This window comes from Nyctibius grandis, chromosome 2, assembly GCF_013368605.1.
Source record: "Nyctibius grandis isolate bNycGra1 chromosome 2, bNycGra1.pri, whole genome shotgun sequence".
Classification (NCBI taxonomy): Eukaryota; Metazoa; Chordata; class Aves; order Nyctibiiformes; family Nyctibiidae; genus Nyctibius; species Nyctibius grandis.
This window is the reverse complement of record NC_090659.1, coordinates 48,806,708-48,819,240: the sequence shown is the minus strand read 5'-3', so window position 1 is coordinate 48,819,240 and position 12,533 is coordinate 48,806,708. Positions and strand designations below refer to the sequence as shown.

The following is a 12,533-nucleotide window of genomic DNA, read 5'->3' as shown; positions in this document are numbered from 1 at the left end:
GAAAGTTGACAACTAGCACAATCTTCTCTGAAATCCAAGTGGAAGGACACTAAGAGCACAGCAAGGACACTTGAAACAGTAAGGTGGTATAGTACTCTCCACTGCTCATACGAAGGCAATCGGTACCTCAATGGATGCATCAAGGCTGCACCATCATCCACCATTGTTCTCCATGTGTAACACAGCTGCATCCTGGGCTCTCTGCAGCACTACACAATCTAAAGCTAAGGGCAGCACTGCTGCTTGGGGAGCCATGGCTCAATATGGGATAGGGATGTTAAAAGCAATGAGCAGCACCGCTCACAGGTTCTGGGAGGTCTGAGGCCCACAGCACCCTTGACTGCCTCCTGCAAGCAGCAGTTGGGTAGCCCAGAAGACTCAGTGGAAAGTCTCCCGTGGGCTTTATCACAGAATACGGTGTTCACAACAAGCCACAAGTGGTTAACAGAGGCAAACAGCTGTCAGCATTTCAATGGAAGCCTGGTTAGGATGAAGCAATCCTGAGGCCAGCCACCCACTCCTCACCCACACCTACTTCTTATAGGCATTCTCTGCTAACTTGGAGGAAGGCAAGGGCTCTGAAACACACACTCTGGCCACACCTTCATCTGCAACCCAACTTTGTCAGAAGGTTGCCCACAAAACAAAAGCCCAAACCATCATAAAACAAAAAATTATTCTCCATGACAGTTGGCATTACACCAAAAATAAAGCTCAGCATTTTTTTAAACAGCTATTAATTCTCCACACAGTCACTTCTCCACATAAACCATCTCAACCTTTTCAGGATGTACTGTTACACTCAGCTGCATTCCCCCTTCCCCGCCCCGAAACAGACCTATTTTCTAGGATCACACTTCTGAAGCGGCAACATCCACCATTGCAACAATTAGAACCCATCTTCCCACAGAGCACTCAGATAATCCCACTGCAGGTTGATCCCAGTCCCTGGCTCAAAAGGCATTCATGGATGCTTAGGAAACTGGATGTCACTCCATGGGGCAGGAAGAGGTTGAACCTTTTTCCCCTGAAGTTAGGCCAGGGCTCTTGTCAGAACCAATTCCTCATGTTCAGTCTTTTCTGGCAGGTTTGTGAATCAATTTTTTTATTCCTTGCTGTTATTATGAGTTACCATAGCAAAACATTTCATTAAATCTGAAATGAAAACCTGTGCTCATCATTTTGGGGGAAGATGAAGGTGAGAGAAAGGCAAGGAAAAAAACATTTCATATAATTGACCAAAATGAAGTGCTAATTAAAATTAAATTATTATTTCTGATTTCTTAACTTTCTTTCTTTACTCCTTAGACATGGCCTTGTGCTTCACTTGATTTCAACCAGGAAGGTTCTGCAATTTAGAAAGAAAATACAAAGTCGTACAATACCTTAACTGTTACAAAAGCAACCACAGATAGTGAGGTCAAGACAGCTTGCTGAAAGCCAGAACAAGTCCTTGTACATTATCTGCATCGTACTTGGAAATTAAGTATTCTGTCTGTTTTCAAAGGACAATGCATGACTGCATGAAACCCTTCACTTATAGAAAAGTACAGTTATAGGCACTTCACAGCTATGGGAATAACAGTCTATTAACTTCATTCATGACTTATGTTATGTGTTCTAATCAGCTACAAAGAGTAAAATGCAAATTTAGTTTGCTTCTACAGTATTGCATGACATTAAGTATTTTTCCAAAAGAAAATAGTTAAAAGTTGTATAATTGAGCAACGATTTAAGGATTTTTTTCTTTTAAAAAAACCCACAACCAAAAACCAAAAGAACAACAAAAAAACACACACAAAAAAACCATCACAGAGGCTGTCTTCTGAACAGCCTCCCCCCTCCCAGCCTCGTGCTCCTGAGCACAAACATTAGAAACAGCAAGAACCAACTGCTGCTTCAGAAGCATGATTTTACAAAATCCATCTGAATGCATTTCAGCTGTAATTAGTAGCCAATCAGCAAGCCAAAAAACACAGCAATAGCATTTGAGCAGCTGGAGCTATGTATGGCCAGTGGCCTAAAAGCCAGATGAAGAATCATGGTTCTGGGTCACATTGACTGCAGATCAGTGGAACTGGAAGACTGAACATTAAAGCATCAACAGCACATCTTCCCCCTTACACCTGAAGGGTTTTCATTATGCAGGCATATCAGACAAATCTGCGCAGTGTGCATATAACAAGATACGGTTGAGGTATTATTGCTTAAGATGAAGAGTTACAGGTTCGTGATTATTGTATAAAATATCATATTTTACCCCTTCTAGGTCAGTGTTCAGAAGTCTAGGCAGATCAAAGCAATCTGGGATACGTACGAATATGGTTATACTAGCCAGTCTGAAAGCAAAGAATTTTATTCTTTTTCCTCAAGAAGCATCATGATTTCTGGAGCAAGTCAGGCTTACGGTCTACTGCCTGAGCCTAAAACAAAATCCACAAAGATTGCTTGCTGAGTGCCTCAGAGCTCTGATCAAATAGCAGCAGTAAGCTTCAAGAGAACAGGACAGATCATGCAAAGCACATCATGTTATGATGTTAACTCTGGTAGATATACAATCTTATCCAGGACAGATGACATCAGATTTCTGGCAGAAAGTTTAAATGCAGGACTCAAAGAATCCTGTGGGGTCAGAAATAGCTATTAATGATTTTGCTGAAGACACAATTAAACACCAGTTATCATACGAGATGTCTTTCAAGCCTAATAATAAATATTATGTTTTTAATTTCATAAAAAGAAACTGAACATTAGAACATGCCCATTTAGGGCCTCCCCTTGGCTTCCAGCGTGCAGCAACATCACTAAAACTTCTAGTGTGTCCACAGTTATATTGGAAAAAGTTGATTTTTGTGGGTACCTATGATGCCTTTCTATAAACAAAGGTCACACGAATACTGATCACATCTTCACACTCAGATTAAAACAAGCTAGAGTCGGTTTTGCTACAGTTGGAAACAGGAAAGCCCCGTTAATACCCAAACGTGGCATCTAGTCTGGAAGCGCTAAACATGAAAAAGGATATCAGAGCTGTCACAACCCCCGTCACCGCTCCCATCATGAAAGAACCACTGAATATTCCCAGGAAAACACCTACAGACTTGAAAAATGCTGCTGCATCAAAAGCATGGGTATTTTCACCTGTTGGCTGGTAGGCAACTATAGATCTAGAAAGCGAGTAACACAATAAGTTAGAAGGGGCATCAGAGAAGTTTCATTCCATATCAGCAAGACCTGAGCAAAAGAAGTGGCAAATTTGCTTTCAGTATGGGATTGTCTTTCTGGTGTACATATGCCAGAGGGATTTTGGCAAATGTTTTCAATGTTTATTAATTCAGTTCAAGACAATCTGTTTAAATTTAAAATAACATTTCTCAGAAAAAGCATTTATTTTAGACAAATTCCTAAAGCAATTAAGTAATTTCAGAGTATAAATTCAGGTAGTTACTTACGAAGACAATACAATGGCAACAGCGTCATTCAACACACTCTCCCCAAACAGCAGGGCATAGAGATCGACATCAGCATGCAGCTCATTAAATATTGCTAGCACGGTAACTACAGAAAGAAAAGAGAAAAACCACACTGTCTGACTTCAGGAACGACTGCATGAGCTGACGGAGCAGACTTTCCAGTTTGCCTAAAGGAACAAAACCCAAGAATTGAAGTACAAGATCAAAATTATACTGGGATACAGACTAGTCATGTTTATCTATAGGTAAGAAATTCCACCATCAGTTTTAGGGCAGCTCCATCAGGAGGTGGCTCTGTTGTCCTCCCATCTGCACACTGTTTATAGGAAAGCCCCCATGATCAAGGGGCATGGGGCAGACAAAGCACTTCTACCAAAGATAATCAAAAAACATTGTGCAGCTCTTGCTGCTTTTAAAGGCTGTATGGATTGCTGACATAGCTTTATTATTTCAGCCATTGAAAAACAGTGCTAATAATCCCAAGTGATCCCCAAAGCATACACTGTGCCACAGGAGCATGCATTTGCACAGAATTTGAAAAGGGCAATAGTGCTAAATATTTATAACCATCCTTTCAAGAAACTTCAGTCTGAATTGAAAGACCGTGCGTGGTCTTGAAGGTGTTCCCATATGAGCTTCAAAAATCACATGGTGATTTTTTGCATAAATTGTGTGCAACCACCAGCTGTTCAGAGCTCAGCTCAATCACAGGACCTACTTCCCATTCTCGCACAAATCACCACCGAGCACCTCAAATTAGCTGTTTTAAACGTCAAGCTTCATACTTCACCACTCCCTACCGCAGCCCCTGATGCACACCAGCTCTCTAGACTGACCTGTCAAGCAGAGACACCTACGTGAGTCTGCTGGACTTTGAAGGATGATGAGATTATTTTGGTAAAAGCTCAAATCACTTTGCCAGAAGAGCATTCTTCTGCTTAAACTTGTAAAACATGAAGTTCATTTGAAGGAGAAAAAAAATTCCCCACACCTGAAGAGCCTAAAAACCTCAAATATTGCTCTGAAATTATCCAATGTCCCAAGCAACGTAGCTAAAGAAGGAAGTCCTACTATCCAGACAACGGAATAATTTCATCTATTTGCAGTCTTAAACTTGATGCACACTAAACAAAAAGACCTACTGAGAAAAAAAAATATTTCAAGTATTTGAACAGGAAAGTTACATTTTTCCCCAAATATACCATCACCTCATACCAGTCCAGCACCAAGCCAACAGAATAGCTTTCACAACACTCAGAATTTGCATGCATTTCAGAGAAGAGGATCAGAGATACTAGCATAACATAACTGAAAATAAAGTGCTGTTAATATCTTTGTGCTATGCAGCCAAAAATCCTAGCAATAGGGTTATTTTGGAAGGTTATTAAAAAACATTCAGCGAGCTACCTGGATCAGTGGCAGATATTATCGCTCCAAAGAGGAGGCAGTCTGTATAATAGAATTTATCAGACAGCTGACCCACCAACTTCATTAGTTTCACAACCCCATACATGAGATTCCTGAAGAAAAAGAAGATAAAATAATCCAAGTCAAACAAGTTGATGCATTTCAGACAGGCATAGGAAAAGCACAAGCAACAGTATTTCAGGCGGGCTTGGTTATGCTACAGCTCTGTGGGACACTGCCACAGTTTAACACTAAGCTCTCAAAATTAATTTTCCTCTTTTCCCTGTGAGTTGAGACAAGTGATATATGATCCAAAAGATATCATGTAAAACTAGCAAGCAAAGCATGAAATCTGTTCGCACAACTAGCACACAGCATCTACAGGTTGTTTCTTTTTTCCACCAAAGGGAACATTTCCTTGCTCAAAATTCCCCTCAGCGTTGCTTCTCCCAACACTGTACGTAGGCCAGAAGCTCTGAGCTAAGAAGAGCCTTAAAAGCATTTCTCCAGCAAAATTCTTTGAGAGGCAAACCAAGGTTACCTATGCAATTCAGGATTTCGGTATTTCAGAATATCCATACACCAGACAGAGTAATATTAGCAGCGTAAGAGATTGTATGCAAGTAAACCGATGTGACTAGCCATCTTAAATTAAATGTGTGTGCACATATACACATAAGGTTATATATATGCAAAGAGAGAAAGAGAGAGTGCGCACATGCATGCGGGCATTGAAAGGGTCATCTCTAAAAGTTCAATAGCTAAAATTCTATTACAAGTAGTGTCCACAATTCAAGTTAAAGTCAATTCCAGTAAGAGTTCTAACAAGGTTTTGTTTTGGACTGGACCATTACATCAGAAACTCAACACCGCTCTTCAGTACTGTGGACTTGTCAAGTGATTCAAACTTGACAATATCATTTCAAGGGCCAATATTGTTTAGAAGCAGGATAAATCTCAGCAAAAGTTACATTTGCATTTTGTCTGAAGGATACACAAATAAAATCCTCAAACAAACAAATTACAAAACCGAGGCAATCTGGAAGGTTCAACATACACTTTATCAACTTAAACTTTAGTATAGAAAGGAACTGATATCACAGAGTTCACTTACCCAATAATAAAACAAGAGACTGCTGTTCCTAAAAAGGCATAAGCCAAAATGGACCCCAAATTCCTGAAAAAGTGTCTCTGCATAGGAAATAGAGGTTTATAGACATATTTAGAACAAGTTATATCACCTGTTCAAAAACACAGAGTGCACTGCTACACTTGCATTAATACACAGAAGCACTCCTCCATTTGAGAGAAACGCTTCAATTACTGCAATGTAAATTCTGTCCAGCTTCAATAAATTGAATAAACCCAATCTGAACCATGTATTAAATCCTACATGTAACTTATTGACAGGAAGCTTTCCACATGGATGTTTTCATAAGAGATGGAATAGTTAGCTGCACAACTGAAAACGAGCACGAGTTCATGGTATCTTCAAGCAAAAGCAAAATCTGGGCCCTTCTGCCATTCAGGGTCTGGCACATCCCCCCATTGGGATTCAGGTTTGGGTCCACTGCTCAGTGTAATTTACTGCATTTTGGATATTTGAGAAGGACCAAAACAATTCATAGCAGGACATCTTTTACTTTAAATGAAACTGATGTTAACCTCTGGCAAAGTTCAAAGGAAAACAAATCAGCAAGATTAAATAGAGGTTAATGTGTTTATAGTAAGAAATACACGTATTTTCTCTCAAAACAATATGACCTAACCATCCATGAAGGAAATGAGATTTTTCTTACTGCCATAAAAAAAACATGCTTGAAATGGAGACTGTACTCCTGAACAAACCAGCAGTCTCATGTAAAAAAAAAATAAAAAAATAAAAAAAAAAAATTTAAAAAGGCTGTTCTCCTCAGAAATTATTACACTTACTTTCTTCAGGCTATAACCAGCATGAAAAATAATAGGAGGCAACAGAATGTTGAAAAAAACTTCTGGGTCAAATGTTACCTAAAAAATAAAACATGAAACTTCAATTAGAAACAGACATACACAAATACACATAAACAACAGAAAGGGCTTCTTCAAATACATTGCAGGTAAAGCCAACACTAGAGGCAATGTAGGCCCACTGATGAATGAGGTGGGGGTCCTGGAGACAGAGGATAAAAAGAAGGCGGAGTTACTGAATGCCTTCTTTGCCTCTGTCTATACTGTTGGAGGCTGTCCTGAGGAGCCCTGGACCCCTGAGGCCTCAGAAGAAGTCAGGATAGAGGAGGAATCTGTCTTGGTTGATGAGGGCTGGGTCAGGGACCAATTAAGCAACCTGGACGTCCATAAATCCATGGGCCCTGATGGGATGCACCCGCGGGTGCTGAGGGAGCTGGCGGAAGTCATTGCTAGGCCACTCTCCATCATCTTTGCTAAGTCGTGGGCAACGGGAGAGGTGCCTGAGGACTGGAGGAAAGCGAATGTCACTCCAGTCTTCAAAAAGGGCAAGAAGGAGGACCCGGGTAACTATAGACCGGTCAGCCTCACCTCCATCCCTGGAAAGGTGATGGAACAACTTGTTCTTGGTGCTGTCTCTAGGCACATCAAGGATAGGGGGATCATTAGGGGCACTCAGCATGGCTTCACCAAGGGGAAGTCTTGCTCAACCAACTTGATAGCCTTTTATGAGGATGTTACCCGGTGGACAGATGATGGTAAAGCTGTGGATGTGGTCTATCTCGATTTCAGTAAAGCGTTTGACACGGTCTCCCACAGCATCCTCGCAGCTAAACTGGGGAAGTGTGGTCTGGATGATCGGGTAGTGAGGTGGATTGTGAACTGGCTGAAGGGAAGAAGCCAGAGAGTAGTGGTCAGCAGGACAGAGTCCAGTTGGAGGTCTGTGTCTAGCGGAGTTCCGCAACGGTCGGTTCTGGGACCAGTTCTATTCAATATATTCATTAATGACTTGGATGAGGGATTAGAGTGCACTGTCAGCAAGTTCGCTGATGACACAAAACTGGGAGGAGTGGCTGAGATGCCGGAAGGCTGCGCAGCCATTCAGAGAGACCTGGACAGGCTGGAGAGTTGGGCGGGGAGAAATTTAATGAAATATAACAAGGGCAAGTGTAGAGTCCTGCATCTGGGCAAGAACAACCCCATGTACCAGTACAAGTTGGGGGCAGACCTGTTGGAGAGCAGCGTAGGGGAAAGGGACCTGGGGGTCCTAGTGGACAACAGGATGACCATGAGCCAGCAGTGTGCCCTTGTGGTCAAGAAGGCTAATGGCATCCTGGGGTGTATTAGAAGGGGTGTGGTCAGCAGGTCAAGAGAGGTTCTCCTCCCCCTCTACTCTGCCCTGCTGAGGCCGCATCTGGAGTATTGTGTCCAGTTCTGGGCCCCTCAGTTCAAGAAGGACAGGGAACTGCTAGAGAGAGTCCAGCGCACAGCCACAAAGATGATTAAGGGAGTGGAACATCTCCCTTATGAGGAGAGGCTGAGGGAGCTGGGTCTCTTTAGCTTAGAGAAGAGGAGACTGAGGGGTGACCTCATTCATGTTTATAAATATGTAAAGGGCAAGTGTCAAGAGGATGGAGCCAGGCTCTTCTCAGTGACATCCCTTGACAGGACAAGGGGCAATGGGTGCAAGCTGGAACACAGGAGGTTCCGCATAAATATGAGGAAAAACTTCTTTACTGTAAGGGTGACTGAACACTGGAACAGGCTGCCCAGAGAGGTTGTGGAGTCTCCTTCTCTGGAGACATTCAAAACCCGCCTGGACGCGTTCCTGTGTGATATGGTCTAGGCAATCCTGCCCCGGCAGGGGGATTGGACTAGATGATCTTTCGAGGTCCCTTCCAATCCCTAACATTCTGTGATTCTGTGAAATTGTTAGGTCTTTTTCCTCTTTCATTTTCCAACAACTACTATTTTTGGTCGTTGAAATAGCTAAGCTGACCCTCCAAAATACTGGCCAGCTCTATACATATGCAGCAGTGAAAAGCTGCAGCTCTTCTTGGTAAACAGCATCTAGAAAAAACAGGCATTACATCCATCACCAATGGTAATCTTGCAGCAGTCCCAAACACAGTCCCCTTTTTTAAACTAAAAAATTCTAATAGAAATGACGCTGGAGAAGATCTCTCTTATTGTGGTACACAATATTCGTATATCTGTAGATGAAATGCTATTTTAGCTTATGGTTTTTTTTGCAAGTCTAGCCGCTGCACAGTTATTGTAAGCCAATCAATCAAGACAGATACAAGACTGGTTTTCAGGAACTGGGATCATACATCACTTCCATGTATTTCAGTAGAAGCTCCAGATATCCATGAAAGACTACACTACAGTAAGGAACAAAACACAACCTTTAAAATCCAAACAGAAGACCTGCACACATACGAGACTAACTAGGCTCTCTTCGCCCCCCATCTAAGCACAGGTTCGAAGACAAACACAACAAGTGTGCACTCCCAGAACAGGAGTCATTTCAGCTAACTTTAGATATCTATAGCAGACAGGTACATATAAACAGACACCTAAGCTCTCTTCATAGTCAGCAGAAAGAAGTATTTTTAGGTTACAAACCTTAAAGTCTCAATCCTATACTTCAAAGTCTAGCTTTAATACACACAAAAGGGGGTTAATTCCTGATGCTATATAGAAGAAGAAGCCAAATAGCAGAATCTGAGTAACAGCTGATAGATGAATTTTGCTTCCCATACCAGACTGTCTCGTTTGGTGGATTATAGGGATGTAAGCAGTAACTATTTCCTGACAATAAACAGATTAAAAAACCCTAGGAAAAAAAACACTAAGAAACAATCACTTTTCATTAAGAAATGATCATTTTCCTTATATTGTATTATACAAGGCAGCATCAGGACTTTTTTTGTTCAGCTGGTCTTCATGAAATCTACAGACGTTAGAAATGTACATTAAGTCTTCAAACAGCAGTCAAGGGCTTCGGGAAAGCACTACATACATGCAACAGAGCACAGTTTCACCAGCAGCGAAATAATACAGAAGGTGCTTTTGAATTAAGCGTTGAAGTGCTGTTACTATCAAGAATACAGACATTTGATACTACCTAACATTCAAATGGGATGGAGGGGGGAGAAGGGAGGGAAGCACAAAGGAGAAACACTCAGCAAAGCACGAGGAATGGTCTACCCTCACCTTTCGCAACATGTCATTTTGCTCCACGTTGTGGATCTTCCCAGGGCTTATTTCCCCTTTGAGCGTGTACTCAAAGAACTTCCCGCTGACGTTGACCAGCAGAGTTGTAAATGGCCTGTCCTCCTGCGAGCAGCTGAACGGCTTGTCATGGCCACTGGTCAAGGGAGTCCCGTATCTCAAGATCACCCCAACTATGAGTCCTGGAAGAGAGTTAAATACCCATGAGGCTGATTTGCTGCTCCTGTACCTAGTTTCAAATAACATCCAAGGTATAATGCATGAGCCTAACAAGCATACATGCATCAAACATTTTGAAGTGAATTGTTACTATTGGTTTCCTGCAGAGGAAGAGAGGCCCTGAGCACATCAAAACTAATGATGAATTTATAAAATCTGGTCTCTGCCTGAAGCAACAAACAAAATACTGTTTTGTGTTTTGTCTTCCTCACCCTCATTCACACTTCTAATGCCTAAACCCCAAGCTGCACAAGAGGCTAAACACTAGGACACATCAAATACTGCCTAAGGACAGAACTGAGTAGATACACCATTGCTGACAAATAACAACTGCTGAAAACACGTGACCATAACAGAGCTGAAACAGCGATGATTGCCGTAATATTTTATGGCTGCAGCAATGACGTAGCTTTTTTGCCTGGCAATTCTACGCAAGCAAACCATGCTTGTTGCACAACATCCTGCATACTCTGCAAACTTTGCAACTAAAATTTGGATGACATGCACAAAGCAGCCAGCTACATGTCTTTTGCAAGCTTTTTCCACATTTCACAAAAACAAAAATAAAGTACGGTAAAAATGAGCAATCATAAGAGACTTGAGATTCAGGAATATAAGAAGAATTACTCAGCCAGCCTAGATAAAATCCAATCAGAAAACACTATCAATAAGGGATGCATCAAACACAAGGACAAAAAACAATTTGTAACCAGAGACGAAGAGCCAGGCCAGGAGGCTGAAGAAGCACAAGGTTTTAACTGAGCATCGTTCCTTTTACAATGTACTAAGAAAAGAACAAGACTCCAGTTCTGCAGAGAGAATGCATAAGAACAAAGTGGTTTTGGTCTGCTAAGTAAACAAATTGATACTCACTTACTAAAGGCTCCCCTGTCACCTTAAGATGATCTACGATTTAATCCTTGTTCCAGACAGCTGCAAGATGAAGATGGATGTTTGCTCCTTTTGTTGACAGGTCAGTAGTCAATGCTGGTTTTGCTCCCTGTGACCCTCACTCTGCATCCACAGATCTGTTTCCCCAGATGGTAAATGAAGTCGGCAGATAATAACCAGAGAATACATGAGGTATAACAAAGAAAAAAATCCTACCACACCCCACAAAAAAAAAACACAAACAGACTTATCTTTATGGCATAGTGTAAAGAGTAACAAAACTATACCCCAAAAAAGCCAACCGAAAGAACACACCTCATTCTCTTCAAGTTCAGAGTAGAAAAATTGTTGTAATGCAAGAGGAGGTACAGCAGGTAATAGCTGTGACACTAGTGGGTGGCTCGCCGCCAGCCCTCTTTCTCTATGATCAAGAGAACATAGCAGCAACAAGATCATTAAAAAGTAACTGGAAGATTAAGATGTATTTTATTTAGAAAAGAGAAGTACATTATCAAAGAGAACACAGGTGGAGAAACGCCCTCAGCAAGATAAATCTACTTACTGCAATTTCAAATGCTGACAATTTAAATACAGGGGTTTATACAAGCATGCTCCTGACAACCTGGGAGCATTTTACAACTACGCATGACTGATGTGGCAGAAACGCAGCTCTACACAGCGTGGCAGGTTAGGGCCAGCCACCTCCAAGGCACTTGCACTACCCACCATTATGGCTAGAGACCTCTCCACCAACCCAGACAGGCAAGCAGCCAAAGCTTTCTGCGGCTCTCACCCCCCTCACACCTAGGAAGAGCTAGGCTCACAGAATACATCAGGAAGACTGTCTGTGTTAAAAACTGACCTAACCAGCACCCGCCAGAAATCCTGTAGTAAATCAGAAGCCAGAATGAAAATCGTACAGATGAGCTTACGCATTGCAGTGGCACAAAGCCAAATCTATACTGCTACTAAACTGAGAATAGAGGGGGGGACACCGACAGATGTAATATCTTCTTAGGCTCAGAGACTGCCCTTCAGCGAATTCATTGCAAAAGCAGATGGGAAATCCCCATTGCTATTGCATTAGCAAGATGCACTGGAGAGCAGGATGTTATCGCATTATACAACTGGATATAATCCACTCATATGTTTTCCTCCCATAATAAAATATACCAGTTGTTTTAAAACAAGTTTTGAAGATACATCAATTACATCCATAATTGATATCCAGCGTTTGAAGTGAAACATCCTTTAACTCTCAGCGTCCCAGGGCCCAGCTAACACAGCTAGAGGAAAGTGTCCTGTTTTCATACACCTTCTACCGACAAAATATCAAACTGGACAACCTTTGCACCGAAC

At 41.7% G+C, this 12,533-nt stretch overlaps 1 protein-coding gene across 1 annotated transcript in view; it reads right to left on the bottom strand.

Annotated features, from left to right (window-relative positions):
- The window catches only part of SLC9A7 (solute carrier family 9 member A7), a 77,484-nt gene that overhangs the window by 31,944 nt on the left and 33,007 nt on the right, over nucleotides 1–12,533 (bottom strand). Inside the window, exons 2-7 of the mRNA XM_068420665.1 lie at nucleotides 10,047–10,246; nucleotides 6,813–6,890; nucleotides 5,995–6,071; nucleotides 4,881–4,993; nucleotides 3,453–3,558; nucleotides 3,026–3,167 (exon numbers count right to left, since the gene is read on the bottom strand). Of these exons, the coding sequence (XP_068276766.1) occupies nucleotides 3,026–3,167; nucleotides 3,453–3,558; nucleotides 4,881–4,993; nucleotides 5,995–6,071; nucleotides 6,813–6,890; nucleotides 10,047–10,246 (716 nt within the window). The remainder of the gene's footprint in view (nucleotides 1–3,025; nucleotides 3,168–3,452; nucleotides 3,559–4,880; nucleotides 4,994–5,994; nucleotides 6,072–6,812; nucleotides 6,891–10,046; nucleotides 10,247–12,533) is intronic.